This window comes from Trachurus japonicus, chromosome 24 (genome assembly GCF_045865225.1).
Source record: "Trachurus japonicus isolate A0001 chromosome 24, Traja_1.0".
Lineage (NCBI taxonomy): Eukaryota > Metazoa > Chordata > Actinopteri > Carangiformes > Carangidae > Trachurus > Trachurus japonicus.
Window position 1 is genome coordinate 2473880 of NC_140930.1, and position 21941 is coordinate 2495820.

The window sequence follows — 21941 nt, forward strand, 5'->3', positions numbered from 1 at the left end:
AATATTCTTGGAAAGATCGTTTTAGAGTGTTCATCTTGTGTTCGGGTCACCAATAACCCATTTTTAGGTTTTTAATGCATAAAAGTACCACATAAATTAGTTTATTGCCTCAAGGCTTGTTTTTAGTGTGTTTTGCAGCTGTAAAAACCGACTCTACAAGAAATACAAGAAATAAGACAAATATTCTTGGAAAGTTTTTGCAGTGTAAATAAATATATTCCAATGCATTGACGAATCGATATTTTTCCTAACCGCTGCAGGTGGGCGGGACTCCCCTGAGGAGCTGGACGTGGACGATTCAGCTCCAGAGCCGAGCTGCAGCCCCCAGTCCATGGTCTCGTCCAACGACGCCGAGGACGGAGATAACGCGAAGCCGCCGTCCAGCAGCAGTAAACTCCCGGTCAGCATGCTGGTCCAGCTCGCCGCCAACCACCAGCAGCCCGGAGCGGCGGCGGCGGCGGTGGGGCAGACGCTGCTGTTCGGCGACGTGGCCGCAGACGTGCAGCAGTTTTTCCAGTTCCCCAGCCTGCGCACCACCAGCCGGGTCAGCTGGTGCTTCCTCAAGTACACCAAGCCCAGCAGCGGCCCGGCCGGCCCGCGAGGCTCCGTCTACGGCTCCTGGAGCGTCAACACCTACAACCCCAACCCCCTCAACCTCAGCACCAAGGCCGCGCTCGCCCTGCTGCGCTCCAAACAGAGGAGGAACACCGACCTCATGTTCACCACGGCAGCCATGTCGCCTCCCAGCTCCGGGAAGCTGGTGTCGTCGGTGGCCTGGAAGCTGAGGTTTGATCAGGTAGGTGCTGCCAACGACGCACACACACCTAATTGACCCTTTGTCAAGTCCCGCCCTCATTCATTCATTCAGAAATTTTATTTAATAGGATAAACCCCTTGAGAGGAATGCTCTCGTTTTCGAGGGGGTCCTAATATACAACATTACAAACCAAAAAGAGACAAGACACAATCAACAGACATCAACACAGACATAAAAGAAATTAGTACAAAAAAATGGACACAACCTCTCGATGGCCGCAAATGGCCATAGCAATAGCCTAAATAAACTAAGAGAAATGTAAAATAATAACATAATATTCAAATTGAAATTACAGTGTGTTACAAAAAAAAAATATATATATATATATTGATATAAATCATCTGAAACATGTGCAATTTAACTCAAAATAAGAAGACACAGAATATTTAAACCTATGAAAGGTCAATGAGCGTAAATTTAAAGGAAGATTATTCCCGTCTGAAGGCGCTTCCACGGTTACTGTTGCTAGGTTGGACAAACAATGGTCACGGAAGGGTTAACTCCCATTGTAAATTGAAAATTAGGCAGATTTAAATAGCTTGTAAGGAAAATTTGATCTAACTTATACATCAGAAAAATGGTGTCGTGATAGAAGACAGACCTGGCTAAAGAGTGATTGAACGGGCATTACCTGACTACCGAAAAGTGGGGGAATAAATCATTGTTTTGGTCACTCATTAGCTAGTAGCTAACAATGCTAGCTAACGTTAGCTGGTTAGGGTTAGCTACAAACTAACGCCGATGTTTTTAGTGTGTTTTACAGCTGTGAAAAACGACTCTAACACAAGAGATGGTAGTGGAAAGCTGACAAGAGGAAGGTCCAGTTGAGGCCAAGGGGTAAACTGACAAAAAATGAAGGAAGCCTAAAGGCCCTTTCACACCGCGGACGTAACGAATAAACGACACGAAATTGCGAAATATTCGCGGCCAAATATTTCGCATCAAAACCATTCACACCGGCGGCGACGCGAATATGCGACAGATGCGACGATTAGATTCCAAAGTTTCGCTTTGCGACGGCTGGTTCTTCGCCTCCACGTCGTTAATTATCCCTCATGTATTCGCTACGTTATGCCGCTGTCGTCTTGTTACCAACTTTACTCAACACAGCAGCAGCTCACTGTCTGATCACTGATCAATATCTGATATAAACACACTATTGCTATTTCTCCTCCTCCTCTCCTCTTTCCACTTACCCCCCCTCCTCCTCCTCTTCCTCTCCTTCTCCTCCTCCTCCTCTCTCCTCCTCCTCCTCTCTTCTCCTCCTCTTCCTCTCTCCTCCGAGACACAGGTTATTTATTGTTTACATTAGCGGCCAAGCACGTGTCCATGCGCCCGCATGTCCGTGTGTGTGTGTGTGTGTGTGTGCGTGTGCATGTGCGTGTGTCTGTGTGTGTGTGTGTGTCTGTGTGTGTGCCCAGAGAGACAGCAGGTGGAGGCTGACTGGCAGAGATCAGAGCAAAGACGGTGAAACAACTTATTTTTCCTGTGAGAGACTGTGGCGGCCACCGTCTGTTATGGGAAACAGCTGTCTGTGTTCTGACGTGGGGGCTGTGACGTACCTCCTTTTCACGGCACATGATTGGTTGATGCGTTTATTCGCGGGGCGAAAGCTCGGAAAAATCGACCGCACGACGAAAAAAAATTATGTCGCATTTTCGCCGCGAAACATTCGCGATCTGTGAAAGGACCCGTGATGAAAACCGGGGTTCGAAAAAAAATATTGATGCGCGAATTATTCGCGCGAAAAATACGTCTCTGGTGTGAAAGGGCCTTAACAACGTAACCAAGAAACGAAAAGGGGGGGGGGGGGGATCATTGTTTTGGTCACTCACTAGCTAGTAGCTAACGATGCTACAAGCTAACGCCGATCTCCCGTTTCTCCTCGTAAAACTTAACGAAGTTCAAAAGAAGTTCTAGAATGAATAAACTAAATCTGTCCGTCCGCTTCGGTCTACTCACCTCCTCACCTCCGTGTCCGTGTCTGTGCAGCTGAAGCCGGAGCTGATGCCGGTCGACGTCAGTCACTTCGGGAGGAAGATGAAGGGAGTGGTGTCGTGGGACCGGTCGAAGGAGGAGCAGGTGGAGAAGGAGGTGTCGGTCAAACAGGCCGCCAACGAACCGACACGCATCAAGATCTTCGAAGGCGGGTATGTACAGCAAAACACACACACACACACACACACACCTCCTCTGATTGGCTGAAAATAGAGCAGATTTTAGTTTAAAACACTTGGAGAAACCGAATCCTGCAAGTGCCGTTTCCTGTCCTGTCTGCAGCGAGCGGCTGGAGAAGTGGCTGATGGGTAGTGGAGGGCCTCATGTGTTGGAGGATCAGGTAGAGACGTGTAGAGCAGCAGCAGCAGCATTAAAGGGATAGTTCACCCAAAATTGAAATTTCATCTCACCTCATTATCTCCTCCCCCTCATGTGGACTAAGGGCTGGGAGAAGTTTCAGAGTCCTCCGTGGCTTCTCTGAGTTACAGGGGGTCTCGGCGTAGCAGTGCATGTCCATATGACGGCTGCAAATGAATACCAACTGTCTTCGTAACAAAAAGACACACCAAAAAACATCCAAATACCTCCATAGTGCTCGTCTGTAATGTCCGTCTTGTATTGAAGCCCCGACATGAGAAATTGTTCTGCCGGTCAGTGCAAATGACACAGAAAGAGCAGTGAACCGAGACACTGGGAGCTTCCGCTACAAACAAGCTTAAAATATAGACTTGTTTAATTTTTTTCGGAACAATTTCTCATGTCGGGGCTTCAATACAAGAGGGACATTACATACAAGCAGCATGGATGTATTTGGATGTTTTTTGGTGTGTCCTTTTGGACAAAGAAAGTTGGTATCCATTCACAACCATTATATGGACAAAATTCTCACAGCTCTTAGTTGACATGAGGGTGAGTAGATAATGAGTGAAATTTGAATTTTGGGTGAACTATCCCTTTGATAAAACATTGTAAAAAACAAATGTAAATGCACCCGAGTTCGCTAAAAAAGCTAGTTTTCATCGCCAGTCCGTCTGCCTGATGATAAAAGGCAATGAGGTAAGCAGCAGCAGCAGCAGCTCTGGACGTTTACACAGCTGCGGCCGCTTATGAAAATGAATCAGTGTGATGATTGTTGTGTTTTGTTCTGTTTTATTCGCCGCCGCTGCCGCCGCACACGGTAAGATCATAAAGCGGCTTCGCTTTCACAGCCATGGTGAGGCGTTCAGGGGACGTGGGAGAGAAAGGAAAGAAGTCGGCTCATCATTTAAAACAGCATGAACAATCATCATGACTGGGATGTGCAAAGGGGAGGTAGCCTATGAAACCCAAAACGGCTTCTATGAAAACCTCACCCACATATTCAAAAAACAAATTTGTTACAAGTTAAAAACAAGAACACAGGGAATAATTAAAGGGATAGTTCAACATTTTGGCAAACTGGCCCATTGCCATAATCCCTATAGTCATAGCAGTAGGTTCGTTACCTTTAATTGTCGGTGCAAGCTATTTTTAGAACGGCGGAGCAGAGCCGTGAGCTGCTCAGAGCTACGCTACGGAGGCTCATTATTATGGGATTTCTTGGTTTCCCTCATCAAACTCATCAAATACACAATCCAACAACTCCACAACGCTCTGGTGGACAAGTTGTGAGCTGCACATTCACCACGCTATGAGATAATAACACAACGTTACCACACAGAGTTGTTTTAGAGGGAAATTCATGCAAAACCACTGATGCACGTTGCCTTCAGGGACAGTTTTTCACTAAACAGTCTCTGTATTTACCTCTAAAACAACTCTGTCTGGTAACGACAATTAAAGGTAACGAACCTACAGTACTACTATGACTTATGGCAATGGGCCACTTTGCCAAAATGTTGAACTATCCCTTTAATGTGTGTGTGTGTATTTTCCTGTTTGTTTGCTTTTATTCACTTACTGAATCCAAAACGTCCTTTAGGGACAAAAGAGATTTACTTCACTGTCTGCTTCATTTAATAACTCCCTGTATGTGTGTGTGTGTGTGTGTGTGTGTGTGTGTGTGTGTGGTGAGGGTCATATTTACATGTTTGTGTGTTTGTGTTTGTGTGTGTGTGTGTGTGTGTGTGTGTGTGTGTGTGTGTGTGTGGTGAGGGTCATATTTACATGTTTGTGTGTTTGTGTGTGGTGTGTGTGTGTAACCTTGGCTCTGTACTGTACGACTATAAAACGTTACGAGGCTGTAGGAATGTGCGGCGCTGCAGGCGGCTGCAGCTTCATTTTCCTTTCAGGACGGATTCCTGAGCTCTCTATGAAAATAAAATGAGCTTCATGTGACTTTAATAACATCATAATTAATATTTAATAGTTTCACTTTTATCAAACTAAACCTCAGATTCAGTCTTTTACTGCTGCAGGATCCTCGCTGGATCCTTATTGGTGGACGCCAGTAAACAGAAATATAAAAATATTACCGTGCTGTAAATCTGTCGGTTCACAAAACTCTTTTATTTTTATTGAACGACAAAAACTAAATCTAAACACAGAGAGATTTACCTGGATATAAACCTGTCAGATGTGCTGTGAGTTAAATATTTCAGTCTCATCGAAGTGAAGTTGAGACGTAGAAACCAGAAACGTTTTTATTTTATTTCTGTTTCTCCGGCTTCGACTCGTTCAAGAGGAAAACACTTCAAACTATCTCTGCAAATAAATACAAATATAAATGAAGAAATAAAAAGTTCACAAAGACTCTATAAGAAAATAAATCAAACTAAATCTGCAAAACCTCAACAAAACAATCTTTAAATATTAAATTGTAATGTAAAAGTCAATATAAAATTAATTTAAAAGTCCACAAATTCAAAAACATTTCAAAAGAAGAATCCATAAAAATGTCCTTTTCCTCAAAATGTATTGTATATTAAAACTATCCATGTTTATTAACTCCATATTTCACAAACTAATAAAAACCAATAAAGATGCATCAATCATAATAAAAACATATTTCAATTAGAATTAGATACATGAATTAAACCTTACTGTTAAATAATAATAAACATGTTAATGATGTAAAATTTATACAGATGTTTAAAAAAGAAAAGAAAAATGTCGTTAAAATATTTTAAACAGCTGTCGTCTGGAAAAGTGAGTTGTGATGATGTTGAGGTTGCCGCGGCGACAGGTCCGACTGTGAAAAGGATCAAAGATCAGTTTTCATCTCACAGCTGGAACAAAAAAAAAAAGGTCACACAGAGGTCGAGTCCAGTTCTGGTTCTGACTTCACTTCTGCTCTTGTGTCTCAGCGTTTCACTTCTTCTTCCTCTTCCTCCTCCTCTGTTCTTCTTAAACTTTCTGCTGTGAATAAACATCCTGTAACAAATCAAACTGTTATATACAATATAATAAATATATAAAAGATAAAAACATTATGTAGCTTTAATCAACCATAGAAACCCCAACATCTCCATCAGGAACATGAAGAGTCTGAGGATCAATGAACAACATTGATGACATCATATCAAATACGACTATTTATTTATAGAAACGACCCTTTAATGCTGCAACTTCACATTTATATTCCAGCACCAAGAGTTTCTGTTAAAGCTCCTTCAGAATAAAGGTAGATGTTTGTGTTAAAGCTCCTTCAGAATAAAGGTAGGTGCTTGTGTTAAAGCTCCTTCAGAATAAAGGTAGACGTTTCTATTAAAGTTCCTTCAGAATAAAGGTAGACGTTTCTGTTAAAGCTCCTTCAGAATAAAGGTAGATGTTTGTGTTAAAGCTCCTTCAGAATAAAGGTAGATGTTTGTGTTAAAGCTCCTTCAGAATAAAGGTCGATGTTTGTGTTAAAGCTCCTACAAAATAAAGGTAGACATGTGTATGAAAGCTCCTTCAAAATAAAGGTAGATATGTGTATTAAAGCTCCTTCAAAATAAAGGTAGATGTTTGTATTAAAGCTCCTACAAAATAAAGGTAGACATGTGTATGAAAGCTCCTTCAAAATAAAGGTAGATATGTGTATTAAAGCTCCTTCAAAATAAAGGTCGATGTTTGTATTAAAGCTCCTACAAAATAAAGGTAGACATGTGTATGAAAGCTCCTTCAAAATAAAGGTAGATATGTGTATTAAAGCTCCTTCAAAATAAAGGTCGATGTTTGTATTAAAGCTCCTACAAAATAAAGGTAGACATGTGTATGAAAGCTCCTTCAAAATAAAGGTAGACATGTGTATGAAAGCTCCTTCAAAATAAAGGTAGATATGTGTATTAAAGCTCCTTCAGAATAAAGGTAGATGTTTCTATTAAACCTCTGTGTCAGCAGGTGTGTGTATTAGATGGTGTGTGTGTGTTCCAGCTGCAGGGCGGCCGACCATGACCTCTGACCTCTCTCTCGAGGACACACACACACACACTCACACACACTCACACACACTCACACACACTCACACACACACACACTCACACACACACACACACACACACACACACTCACACACTCTGATTCTCCTCCAGGTCTGAATAAACTCTGGTGAAATGAAGTGAATCTTCTGGCTGAATAATTCAACTCACCTTGAACCTTGAACCTGTTCCACTTCATATTCTCATGTTTACATTAATGCTCTCACGTGTATGAATGAATGAATGAATGAACGCCGCTGCGGCCTCGTGACCTCACCGCCGCCCGTCTGTCTCACCTTGTCCCGCAGGTACAAGTCCAACGAGGACTACGTGTACGTGCGCGGCCGCGGCCGGGGGAAGTACATCTGTGAGGAATGCGGCATCCGCTGCAAGAAGCCCAGCATGCTGAAGAAACACATCCGCACGCACACCGACGTCCGGCCCTACGTCTGCAAGTTCTGCAACTTCGCCTTCAAGACCAAAGGTAGGGCTCGCTTAACCCTCCTTCCTTTACAAACCGATGATGCTTTCATTTATTTTATTTATTTATTTATTTAAAAAGGGAAGTGTGCAGTGACATTAATAATTGAGAAAAATAAAAAGATGGCTGCACCAGATTTAGTGGAGCCACTAATTTCCATCTGTAGTCCTCTGGGGAAATGGGGGGGGGGGGTAACATGGGGTGTTTAAATAAATATAACAAGGATTTTGACAGACAAACGATTGCGACAAACATGGCAATTAGAAATACTACGTAAATACACAACAACATGACCGTTTGAAAGCCTACTACCTGAAGTGCGCTAAGATGTTTCTAAGTCATTAAATGAGTAAAGTGAGTATTTCAAGTGAAATAAATCAGTAATCAAGTGCATGAGTTTTACATAAAGTGCAGAATATTCAAGTACATACAGATATCACAAAGTGCTCATTGATCAGTGCAATTAAAGTTCATATGTTTGTTGTAGAAAATTATAAATGTTCCAAAAAACCCCAGAAAGACAAATGAAGCTTCTGACTGGACGTCCAGATGTTTTGTTCCAGTGTTGAAGGAACTGAGGAACATCTGGAGGAGTTTCTGCTCCAGATGTTCTGCTCTGGATTTATTCAGCAAAACTGATAAATAATCTGATTAATGAGATTATCACAAAATGAGGAAAAAAAACAAACATTTGGTAACAGTTTATAATAACTACACACTATGAAGCAGTAGTTACACATATTTATCGTTAATTTATCTTTTATAAATCATTCTGCCAACACTGATTTTGTTTTATTTAACCTTTATTTAACCGAGTAAGTCAAATGAGAACCAGTTCAAGGCAACAAAGACAACAACATGAAACATACATAGGTACATTTAAAATCAAATTAACACAATTTCATCTCAAAATGTAAAATTATAATATGCAGTTGTACTTTTTTACTCATTTATTTCCTTCTTTATTTTTAGCCACATGGCTCGTTTCCATGTCTTGTCCCATTGTCAGGTTGTTATTGAATAAAAAATACAGATTCAGAGGAAACTAGACAGAATTACAAACCATTACAGACCATAAAACCATTAAAAGAAGATGGACTGGGAGGATCACATGAGATTAATGAACAAAAAGAATATAAAGTGCTGTGTTTTACTGCATAATGGCCGTAATAAATATGTTGGATTAGTCGACTGTATTACAGATAAACACAGATACTAATGAGTCTTTTTCTCACCTATAATATGTTTAGTTTTTGTATTTTCATACAGTGAATTTTAATCTTCTAAGTTAAATTATAAGAAATGTAGATTTTTTCCTCTATATTTTTTGGTAAGAAATAATAATAAAAAGAGAAAAGCATTGAAAATGGATGGATAGATTAAATCTAAGAATCCAGAGTGAAGAGTTGAACGAGGTTTAAAGAGAAGCTGCTACCTGCCTGATAAACTCAGACTGAGTTCAGAGCAGCTTCAGTCGTTATGTCATTAAACCACATTTTGTATAAATTATATGTCGTTTGTAAATTAGTAATTTTGTGGTTTTGTCCTTTTTTTTGTTTTCTTTCTTTTTCTTTTCCTCCGCTGCCGTTTCCATTTCACCCTCGTTCTTTTTCACTCGAGCGTCGCTGCAGCCAAACAAGCTCTGGTTTCCACCGAGGGTCATTAAATGCTGTGTGTGTGTGTGTGTGTGTGTGTGTCTGTGTGTGTGTGTGTGTGTGTGTGTGTCTGTGTGTGTTTTTTTGTAGGAAACCTGACCAAGCACATGAAGTCGAAGGCTCATATGAAAAAGTGTCTGGAGTTGGGAGTCTCCATGTCTTCGGTGGAGGACAACGAGGCCGACGACGGAGGTAGGAAACTGGGCTATCTCGTTGCCGTGGCGCTGGAACGGGGATAATTAGTGTAATGGGAAGCAGAGTCAAACACTTGACACACAAACCTTAAATAAAACGCTCCGTGTTTCCTGAACTCGTCTATTCTGAAGCCACAGTCTGAGTTTTCCACATTTAAATATTTTTTTCCGCTCGACTCCAAACGTCCTTGTTGTCGATCAGCTGATTCTGAAACGATCCGGTTTGTTTCACAGCAGCAGGGAACTTCAGGTGGATCTTGTAAATGTGGATACGGGAGAGAAACTGGACACAAATCCTCCTGGAAAACTGGAAAATCCAGGATTTCTTGGAAGGAAATGTTGTTTCCTCATGTAAATAATATTTAGGTGTCACATTACACAGTTTAGGAATCTAGACAAAATGATTTCTGCTTCAGCCAAGAGAGTTAACGAGTTCAACTCTTATAGAATAAATGAACGACCTAAAGATACAGTTTGTTTTTTATATCTCATATTAAACATCAAAATTATTACAAAGGAAATAAAATAAAAATGTAAAAGTTGTGATTGGTTGCGATGGAAATGTCGGCCATCTTTTAATTTCTAGCCCCCAGAAGGAGAAACACTTCCTGCTGCAGTGGAACATGTGTTTCAGAATAAAAGCCTCTAAACGAGGGTTCATTAGATTGAAGCTTTATCACCACATGAAACTTTACTGCGTATGGTCCGCTAACAGTACACCCGACCACGCGGAGGCCTTTAGTGAAGCTAATATGAGACTCTTTTACAGACAAATACAAACTCCTCGTTGTCCTCATTGAACGCTGCTCTATGTTGAGCCAACGAACAATAAAGTTACATTAATCGATATAACGCCATCGTTTAAATAAGGTTTATACAGTTTATTAACCGAGAGGAGGAGCCTGTTACCTGCAACGACCAGATCAGTTTGTGTTACACTGCAAAAACTCAAAATCTTACCAAGAATATTTGTCTTATTTCTAGTCAAAACAAATCTCATTATACGTTAAATTACATTAAAAAGTAGCTTGTTTTTAGGCACTTTTTTTTCTCAAGTTTTTCTTTCTTATTACAAGCACAAAAAACTTGCTTTCACTGGCAGATTTTTCTACTTATTACAAGTGAAAATGATCTAAAAACAAGTTAATCTTTAGGTGATGAGTCTTATTTTAAGTGGAAAATTTACTTTTGACTAGAAATGAGACATTTTGACAAGAAATAAGACAAATATTCTTGGAAAGATGTTGAGTTTTTGCAGTGTGTTATTGTCTCATTGATGAACCTAAACTCTTCCTCCTCTTCCTCCTGCAGACGTGGGTGATGAAGGTCCGCGGTCGGAGAAGGTTTCCCGGGCGGCGCTGACCGACCACCAGTTCTCCGACGCCGACGACTCTGACGGCGGCGAGGAGGACGGGGACGAGGTGGACGACGAGGACGACGAGGAGGACGACTACTACGACGGCGACTCCACGCCCAAGACGCGGTCGCGCTCCACCAGCCCTCAGCCGCCGTACGGCTTCTCCCCCTCGCTGTCCGTCGCCGTGGCAACCCACCTGTCGCCGCTGCTAGGCAACAACAGCAGCAGCAGCAGCACCACCACCAACAAGCCGCCGCCGCTGTTCGGCTACTTCACCACGGTGCCGAGCATCCACATCACCACTCAGGAGCAGCAGCCGCCGCCGCCGCCGCCGCCGCGGTGCGTTCAGAGGCCGCAGGGCGTCCGGCTGCTGGCGCCGCCCATGGACGAAGACTCCTCCCCCTCCCCCTCCTCCTCCTCCCGCCTCTCCTCCCCCGGCCTGGACCACTCCCCCTCCCCCTCCCCCTCCCCCTCCTCGCCCTCGGCCCGCCGCTACCTCTCCCCTCGCCGCGACATCTCGCCGCGCACCGGCCACCTCTCCCCGCGGCGCGACGCCTCGCCGCTGCGCCACGTGTCCCCCCGGCGGGAGCTGGGGGGAGGGGGAGGGGGAGGGGGAGGAGCGGGGGGGAGTAGTTACCGGCGGGAGCTGCTCTCCCCCCTCTCCCGCCCCACGTCGCCCGCAGGAAGAGACTTCAAGCGCGACCTGTCGCCGCGGGGACGCCACCGCGGCGTGATCCGCCCGCTGTCGCCGCGCCGAGGGCTCCACACACACCTGCACCACCAAAGGTGAGAGGATGGATGATGCTACCACTGTTGCCGCGGTAACAAAACTCAAAATCTTACCAAGAATATTTGTCTCATTTCTAGTCAAAACAAATCTCATTCTACTAAAAATAAGACTCATCACATTAAAAGTAGCTTGTTTCTAGACACTTTTTACTCCTTTCAAGCAGATTTTCACTTGAAATAAGTAGAAAAATCTGATAGTGGAGCAAGTTTTTCTTTCTTATCACAAGCACAAAAAACTTACTTTCACTGGCAGATTTTTCTACTTATTTCAAGTGAAAATTTACCTGAAACAAGTGAAAATGATCTAAAAACAAGTTAATTTTTTTGAGTCTTATTTTAAGTATAAAGAGATTAGTTTTGACTAGAAATGAGACATTTTGACAAGAAATAAGACAAATATTCTTGGAAAGATTTTGAGGTTTTGCAGTGCAGTGAAACCACAAGCAGCTTGTTGACACAGTTTACAGGTGTTTGATTAAAGGACGATTCCACTCAAATTCAACCTGGGGCTCTGGTTTCTAATATTCTAGCTCTAACAGAATGAATCATCAGACAGATCTGTTTACATCCCATAAAACCAGACAATGTCAGATGTCTTCTAACAGACACCGAGGGGTTTGTTCACTTCAAGAAAGACGACATGTTAGGAAACAGAGCTGGTTATATGGGATGTAAACTAAGATCCGTCTGCTCCCATTATACAGGGACAGACAGAAGGACAGCAGACAGTAAAAAGAAAATCTAAACATTCATTCTGTTAGAGCTGAAATATTAGAAACTAGAGCCCAGGTTGAACTTTAAACGCCTCACATCACCCACACAAACACAACGTGTAGTTTTCTCACTCAAGATCAGTCGACTGTTTACTCTCAACGACATGCGGTGAAAACTGTAAATAAGCTGCAGATTTTGCATTTAAAACAAACTTAAACTTAAAATATGAATTTGCAACATTGTCAGCACCAGGGCTGTGTGATACTGCAAAACCTAGTATTGATCCAATATCAAGTAAATATAGCTAGAGCCAGTGTTGCCGATACCAATAGGATGAATCTCCTTGTTGTTTACAACTACTTCCGGGTAGAAAACCAGCATTCGAACAATAGTGATGGACGAGAGTTTCACTATATATAGTATATAATTTTTCATGTCACTATATCACCGTTTAGACTAATCTGATGTTTGTAAAGTTTATAAAACCAGTGATTGGACAAACATTACTATTTACGTGTGCACATTTTTGTAATTAGTCATGGTTATCATAGATTAGCCGGGCTAACGGTTAGCTACCTGTTTAACTTTAATAACTCAGTGACTCAATAAACGCTCCATGAAAAAATATTTTCTCCAGCGGATATCTGAGTTCCAACATGACTGAGCTAACTGGAGTAGTTTCATGTCGTGTCCCACAACGGGAGGGTTTTAACAGCTGATGTCCTGGTGTTAGCTTAGCTACTGTTAGCTTAGCTACCGCCGTTAGCTTAGCTACGGCCGTTACTGTCCCTGTCAGCTGCAGCCACTGATGCTTTCTAGACACCGTGATTCCCCCAAACTGAATAAATACAACACATAGCAACACAAAACACACACACAGAAATAGTAATGTTTCTTCAATCATTTCAGATTTGTCTAAACGGTGATAGGGCGTGAAAATGATATATAGCTAAACTCTCGTTCGTTACTATTGATCTCATTCAAATTACGTGCTGGTTTTCTACCCGGAAGTAGAATGTAAACAACAAGGAGATTCGGTACTTTTTACTTTTAATACAATTTTCTATTATCTACTTTTAGGGGAGAACGATGCATCGACGTGAATGCGTCATCAATGTCAAAATAAAATCCAATTAATAAACGTTTTAAACACTTTTTACTGTTATTTTTTAACAACACAAATAACAGAACTATTTCAAAGCAAACAGGACAGATGTTGCCTTCACTGAACCTTTGACTGTTTTTTATGTTTTGATTTGATTTGTACGAGAGCAGCTCACATTATTAACATCTGTGTGTGTGTGTGTGTGTGTGTGTGTGTGTGTGCAGCCAGCAGCGGGGCCTGAGGCAGACTCATCAGACCGGCGTCCTGGCTCAGGGAGAGCTCGGCATTCTGGGACGCCACCGGACCAGCACAGAGATGGAGACGGTGAGAGACTGAGAGCTTCCTCCTCTCCTCCTCTCCTCTTCTCCTCCCTCCTCTCCTCCTCTCCTCCTCTCCTCTCCTCCTCTCCTCCTCTCCTCTCCTCCTCTCCTCCTCTCCTCTCCTCCTCCCTCCATCACTTCTCTTCTCTCTGTTTATTCTCAGACGTTTCCGTCCAGAGCAGCAGCTTCTTCTCTTTTCTATCGTCTTTGTTTCACCGGGTTAAACGTCGTGTGAACTAATCACACGTTTGGCAGCAGCAGGTCTTTGAACGCAACACGTGTTGAATAAATCAGAGTTTTATTAAAGCAGCAGCAGTAGAGGAGGAGGAAGAGGAGGAGGAGGAGGAGGAGGAGGAGGAGGAGGAGGAGGAGGAGGAGGAGGAGGAGGAGAGGTGGGATGAACCTGAACGTCTCTTTGCTGTTTGTTTCCACTTGTTTGTCGATGAGAACAAAATGTAACACTTTACTTGAATAGGTATTCATAAGACTGACATAACACTGTCATAACCATCAATGAATACTTCTGACAGCTGTGGTTAAGTGTCATTCGGTAAGTTATGTCACTTTTGATGCAAAGTTGACATTGTTTGAGATGTTTTTGTTCTGACAACTTGACATAAAGACAATTTAAACTGTCATAGCAGACCTAATGGACAAACTTTAACAATTATGTCAAGTTGTCATAACAAAAACATCTCAAACAATGTCAACTTTGCATCAAAAGTGACATAACTTACCGAATGACACTTAACGACAGCTGTCAGAAGTATTCATTGATGTTTATGACAGCTGTTATGTCAATCTTATGAATACCTATTCAAGTAAAGTGTTACCGAACAAAGTGAAGTCGTCGAGATGATTCTTGTTTTTCCTCCGTTAGTAGATTTTTTAAAAAACTTGGTGAAGTGAGGTCGGCCGATGGAAACAGAGGAGAGTTTGGCAGAGCGAGGCGTTCAGGGAGGGAGGGGGGGCGAGCGAGGCAGACAGACAGACAGACAGAGAGAGGGAGAGAGAGGCGCTGGGGTTTGGGGGTAATGGGATCTTGGCCGTCGGAGCTGTGGTTAATAACGCGGCTGTTTTTCCTCTTAAGAGCTGCAGCTCAGACTCTGCTGCTTCCTCCAGCCGCCGCTTTGATCTGCCGTGGTGCGTTCAGGGTCCAGGAGGACGATTGTTTGCTGCTGTTTTAGTTTTTTCTCATTTCAGATTTGTTTTTCCATCACATTTAAAGGGATATTCTGGTGTAAGTTTAACCCACGACAGCCAGATAGAGAAACACACTGCTGTCTATGGAGCCAAGAGCAAAATCATTGACACAAATAATGCTCTGAACAGCACCACACTTTATTAACAGTACAAACAGGGTTCCATCCCATAATACGAGGCATCAAACACCTGTTAGCTTTGCTGGTTTCTATTGAAAAGAGACGAAAACACAACTCACCCACTTAAAAAATAACGGTTAAAACGGTTTAAAAAGTTTATTAATTGGATTTTATTTTGACAGTCGAGTTACTGATGACATCACTTCCTGATAGGTCACCTGTGTTTGTTAATTTCCTGTTTATATTCCTTTTTTCCTTTTTGTGCTATGCTGTAAGTATTAACAGTACAAACAGGGTTACATCCCATAATACGAGGTATCAAACTCTGCTAGCTTTGACTGGTTTCTATTGAAAAGAGACGAAAACACAACTGACCCACTCTCCTCCAGCTGCAGAAGCCCTGACGAGTCGATTGCTGAGTGCAGTAGATTAGTTTCTAAACTGCAGCAGCTTTTCTGACTGTGATAGTTTGATCAACTCAACTCTGTTCATTTCTCTGTCAACACTCACTAGTTATTGTTAGAAACAGAGAGGAACTCTGATGCACTCGGTGATCGACTTGTCAGGTCTTCTGCATCAGCAGGAAGCAGCTGGAGGAGAGTGGGTGAGTTGTGTTTTCAATAGAAACCAGGCAAAATGTCCTTTTAAATTACAAATAAAATATATTTATACTGTTTCTTATTCTTAACACGTTAAACATCAAATAAATACACTTACAGCATTGCATGAACAATAGCAAAAACAAGAAAATGGAATATAAACAGGAGATTAATGAACACGGGTGAACTATCAGAAAGTGATGTCATCATTAACTCGACTGTCAAAATAAAATCCAATTTATAAACATTTTAAACCATTTTTACTATTTTTTTTTAACTATAACACAAATAAAATAACTATTTCAAAGCAGACATTACAGAATAACGTGGAGGAGAGTGGGTGAGTTGTTGTTTTCGTCTCTTTCCAATAGAAACCAGGTAAAGCGAGCAGGTGCTTGATGCCTGGTATTATGGGATGGGACCCTGTTTGTGCTGTTGTTGGTTAAACTTACACCGGAATATCCCTTTAAATGTACGAGCAGCGTCCAATCAGCGAGAGACATGATGATGATGCTGATGCTGATGATGATGATGATTCTCTTGTGTCTCCAGGAACATCGTCCAGGTTCGCCGTCGCTAGGGGAACAGGACCAGGCCAGTAACCATGGTAACCAGTCCAGCCCGCCTCAGCAGGTGTTGTTCAGTCACCTCCCTCTGCACTCGCAGCTCCAGGTCAGTTCATTTTTTAATTTGTTAATTACAGTTAAATCGACATATCAACCATCATCAATAATCAAAACACTGGTTATTGATTTTTTGCGAATTACACAGCGACTTTCGGGGGATCGAGCCCTGTTATTACCTTTGAGAACCGCCCACAACTAGTCCACAGATATTACTGTATTATTACTTTACTCTTAGTGTTTCTATGTCCTTCAGTTTTCTTTTTTCCTGCTTATTTGTGACAAAACCTCACTGCTTGCGTCATGATTGACGTCTGTCAATCACTTTTTCCCCCTTTTTTCTTTTTTTCTGAGATAAAAATGCATCCAAATCAGGATCTAAGTGACTTCTAAGAGAAATAAAACCCAGAGAAAGCACCATGGTTATTAAAGTTCACTAAAACTAAAACTAGCAATGAAATTTGGTTAACTGAAAAAAAAGTATAAAAAGAGAAACATTTTTTTCCAAAAACGAGAACTAAATAAAAACAACAATGAACAATGTAAAACTAACTGAAGCTAAAGTGAATGAGAGATACACATCATGAGATAACATCAGCTTAGTTTGACTTTATGACCCACAGGTAGATAAGAGTGAAGGTAATGCAATGAGGACTGATGGGAACATTATGGGATGGATGCAACTAAAAGGGAACAAGTTCATCTTCAGAGGTCTGACAGAGGCTTTCTCCTAAAACCTGAACAACTACAACTAAGACTAAGACTAAATACAAACTACAACTAAGACTAAGACTAAATAAAAACTAAACTAAAACTGATTCATCACTTGTTGAACTCACTAAAACTAAACTGAAATTAAAATCAAAATGAAAAACTCAATAAAAACTCTCAGCTCCTCCTGGTTTTTACTCTTTTCATGGACAAATATTTGACGACCATCTGTGTTTTGTTTTTGTTTCAGGTTCGCTCACCGTATCCCATGATCCCCATCGGTGGGATCCAGATGGTTCACTCCGTCCCGTCGTCCGTGACGACGCCGCTCCGCCACCAGGGGGCGGAGCCTTCGCTGGCCGCCCGCCTGTCGCTGCAGAAGAGCACGTCGGAGGACTCCACCAGCAGCGACTTCACCTCCTTCATCGTCGAGAGAGGAGGAGGAGGAGGAGGAGGAGGAGGAGGAGGAGGAGGAGGAGGAGTAGGGGAGTGGGTGAGGGAGTCGCCGTCTCCTCACCCGCTGCCGGAGAGGGAGGGAGGGGGAGGGGGAGGGGGAGGGGGGAGGCAGGAGCAGGAGGAGGGAATCCAGACCTGCACCAAGGCCATCGCCTCCCTCTGCATCGACTCTGAGGAAGCTGCAGAGAGGAGAGGAGGAGGAGGAGGAGGAGGAGGAGGAGGAGGAGCGGCCCCCACCTCCTCCTCCTCCTCCTTCCCCCCCGATTTCTCCCCCGATTTCTCCCCCGACTCCCACCACCACCACCACCACCACCATCAGCATCAGCTCAGCCGCTCTCCATCCATCTCCATGTCTCCTCCCTCTCCTCCTCCTCCTGCTCCTCCTCCTCCTCCTCCTCCTGGGATTCAGCACTTTAGCCCCTCCCTCCCCTCCTCCTCCTCCTCACCATCACCCTCTCCCTCACCCTCCTCCTCCTTTGGCTCCTCCTCCTCCTCTCCTCACCCTCTCCCTCACCCTCCTCCTCCTCCTCCTGCTCCCAGCCCCGGCTCGTCCGACTCGTCTAGACCTCTGAAGGTGGAGAGAGAGGCAGAAAGCACAAAGAGGAGCAGAGACGTTTCGTAGAAGAGGAGGAGGAGGAGGAAGAGGAGGAGGAAGGAGGAGAAGAAAAAGAGGAGGAGGAGAAGAGGAGGAGGGATTTGGATAAAAGGAAGGGATGAAGTGCAACAGAGAGAGAAACTTGACTTTTGCACACTTTACACACATTTCTTGTAACTCAGTTGACACACAAACACACACACATGCACACGCACACACAAACACACACACACACACACTCTCTCTCTCTCTCTCACACACACACAAACAAACACACACACACACACACACACACAATGCATACAAAGAAACAGCTCTTGTCAAAAAAAAAAAGACTAAACCTGAGGCGCAGGCTCTTCCTCCTCCAAAAGGGGGCGGGGCTTGTGTCCTAAAAGGGGCGGGGCCTATGTCATAAAATGGGCGGGGCCTATGGGCGCAGACCACAGACTCTTATTTAAAGACTTGTAGGAGGAAGAGGAGGAGGTTCGAGCCCCTCCCGCCACCAACCAACACCAACACCAACACGAGCCCGACCAAAACTCTGCGTTGCGTTTGAGGACTGTGGTTAAAAAAAGAAAAATTTTAAAAACGGTACGACAGACAGATGATGGACAGCTCCGTGTGCCTTTTCTTTCATCAGTCGTTTGTTTTTGTTTTTTTGTTGCTTATATTCTTATAAGCAAACGAAGCAGGAAGGTTAATGTAAATACAATACTATCACGTTTTTTGCGTATCAGCTTTGTAATAAATGCAAACCCTCCCTCCCCCTTCCTCCTTCTCTCTTTCTCTCTTTCTCCCTCTCTTCCTCCTCTTTTTTGTGTTTTTTTTTCAGACACCTTAAAAGTCTCTACGAGCGATGTGAAGTTATGGATATTACTATTACGTACGGTTGCACTAAAACATATTTTTATATGAGTGAAATTTAAAAACATGGCTTTTTTGTGTACAGCAGCAATTCTATATAATACTATTTATTATTGTTACCATGTTTCATAAATTGTACATTTTTTCTTAAATGTCGTGGATGCCTTTTTCTATGTAAAGCATGGGTTTTTGCTATGGCTTACATTAGGGCGAGGACATGTACACTGTACTATGGCTTTATATGTTAGACCTATTTATATACGTCAGAGTGAGCGCCCTCTCCTCCGAGGTATATACACATAGAATAAGACTATTTACCCAGCATATGATACATACAGTATATAGACTCTATCAACTGTCTATCTATCTATCTATCTATCTATCTATCTATCTATCTATCTATCTATCTATCTATCTATCTATCTATCTATCTATCTATCTGCACTTAACATTTAGAATGACATTCACATTATTACGGTTTTTGGTCGTTTGCTTGTACATTTTCTCGGCTGCTCTTTGTCCCCTGGTTGTGATTTTAATTTTTTTTTTTTTTTTTACTTCTTTTATTTTTGTGATTTTATTTTGAAATTCAACTTTTTTCTTCTTCCTCTTCTTCTTCTACTTCTTCTATTTCTTCTTGTTTTTAGACATTTTTCGAGGCTCAGACTTGCTCTCAGCATTAAGTGAATGAACATGCCTTCTTGCACCGTGGCATTCTGCTCTATTGTTGGTTTTATTACCCCCCCACTCCCCACTCCCCATTCCTCCTCCCTCCTCCCCTCCCCTCCTCCCCTTGTTAACGCCGGCCTCCCACAGCGTTCACCAAACGTCTAACGTAGCTCCACGTCCAGTCACACAAACTTTTATTCTTCTGACGTGACTTCATCTAAACGGGGAAACATTCCAGTCTGTAAATATCCCTCAACACACACACACACACAAACACGCACATACACACAACACGAACACACACACCTGTCAATCAGCCCACTCAGACTCTTATTTATTGGCTTTTACTTCCAGGGACTCGAACACAAACACATGCACCTTATATTTGTCCTTGAACGTCCCTGATCTCAATAATAATAATAATAATAATATTGATAATAATGATGATGATAATACATAATTTAACAGTTGTGGCATTGAGGCTTTCTGCACAGCGTTTTCACCCCCTCCCCTCCTCCTCTCCTCTCCTCCCTCCTCCCCCCTCCTCCCTTTTGTAGCTAAGCAATATTCAGCCAAACTCTGCTCGGCTGCAGCAGGGAGTGAATTTGTTGCAAGGCAACAACAGCGAAACTTAAAAACTCGTATAAATCAGGAAGTGAAGGGAGCAGCGGTGAGTTGTGGTGATGTCAGCGACACGACGACTCGTTTTTATTCTCTCTCTATCTCTTTCTCTTTCTCTCTCTTTCTTCTCTCTCTCGGTGACAGTTGTGGGCGGAGTCGGGCAGGCTGCAATGTGAGTGTGTATCTCTGTATCTGTATCGGTGTGTACTCGACCAGTATATCCTCTCTTCTTACCACTTTTTTCTATTTGGCTCCTCCCTCTGTTTATGTACACTTATCATGACTACGATGATGTCTTTAAAAAAAAAAAATCTTTCTCTCTTTCAAAAATATCAAAGCACAAGTCATTGTATAGAAATGACAACAATACAACAAAAAAAAGGACAAAAAAAAAGGTAAACGTGCATTTAAAGGGTTAACGTTTGTGATGGTGTTCCGTGGAATTAATACAAATATCATGTATGACCCCAGTTGCAACAAGGAATCGCAGTAGAAGTGGAAAAAATGGATTGTTGTTTTCAAATAAATATGAATACAATAGTTTGTTGGACTTTGCAGCTTCATTCACGCTCAGCGCTCGTTTCCATGTTTGTTTGGTTGTTTATATATATATTTTGTTTTTTAATCGAATCAAATCAGTTCACCAGAGGGAAACTGCTCCATTAAAGATATGCAAATTTGACCAATAATAAATCATATTCAAAATGTAAAAATACACTCTGTCAATAATAGGAAACAGTTTATTCCTAATCAATATTTACAACCCATTAACAGTGAATCAGAGTATTATCACAACATCCAGATGTTTTGTCAATAGAAAAGTTGTTTTCTCAGGTTTTCATCAGTGTTCATGAGGTGAAGTTTCTCTGCAGGCCGATGACTGATGCGTCAACACTCTGATACAACAGGGAATTCATCATTTATTAAAGAAACTCTCCAAACTGTTTAATGAAGGGTCTGAATGACCTCTGACTTCAGGTCGGCGCCTCGTGACGGATCAGAGTCTGTCGAGCTGAAACACAAAAAACTCCCAACAGCCGTGAAGACTCATGATTTAACTTCATGTCTGAAAAACTTCCACAATCACAGAGACAAAGAAACAGAAGCCTATTTTTTAGGCCTTTTCTCGAAAATTGCATATCCATAATAAAATGAGTATATCTCTGCAACCACAAGGTCTATTTGAATACTTTTGGTGTCATAGTAAAGGGAAAAAATTGAGAAATTGCTGAGATGTGTAAATTTCAGTATATGTGTTACTGGTGAAGAGTAAATGAAGATGGCACACAGAAAAAAAAGAATCATCATATTTTTGATGGGTGTCCTTGCTACCAAAGCTCAAACCCTCTATAAAATCATTGTACAACATATGAACATTGTCTCTGCAGTGGTTGATTCTGATTAATTGAAGCAGGACAAAATTATTGAGATTTTACTACAAAATATTCAGGCGAACTTTCCAAAATGTCCATTTTTGGCCACAGCTTGGAACCACCTGCCACTATAAACCATTGTTTAATCTTTATTTTCACACAATTTCCATAAACTAACTGATTTCTGCTTCTTTCTGTCACACTGAACATGAAGAGCTCCAAAGGTTTACAGTAACTGAAATGAAGAATTAAAGGGAGGACACTTAGAAACTGAAGCTTCAGCTTACACCTTTTTGATTTAT

The 21941-nt window shown here is 42.2% G+C and overlaps 1 protein-coding gene across 1 annotated transcript in view; it reads left to right on the top strand.

Moving 5' to 3' along the window:
• Nucleotides 1-20806, top strand: part of hivep2a (HIVEP zinc finger 2a) — a 29799-nt gene extending 8993 nt beyond the window's left edge. The window contains exons 8-15 of the mRNA XM_085771206.1: nt 261-796; nt 2810-2967; nt 7500-7675; nt 9418-9519; nt 10833-11664; nt 13711-13810; nt 16280-16399; nt 17312-20806. Of these exons, the coding sequence (XP_085627332.1) occupies nt 261-796; nt 2810-2967; nt 7500-7675; nt 9418-9519; nt 10833-11664; nt 13711-13810; nt 16280-16399; nt 17312-18139 (2852 nt within the window). The 3' untranslated portion in view covers nt 18140-20806. The remainder of the gene's footprint in view (nt 1-260; nt 797-2809; nt 2968-7499; nt 7676-9417; nt 9520-10832; nt 11665-13710; nt 13811-16279; nt 16400-17311) is intronic.
• The last annotated feature ends 1135 nt before the right edge of the window (nt 20807-21941 follow it).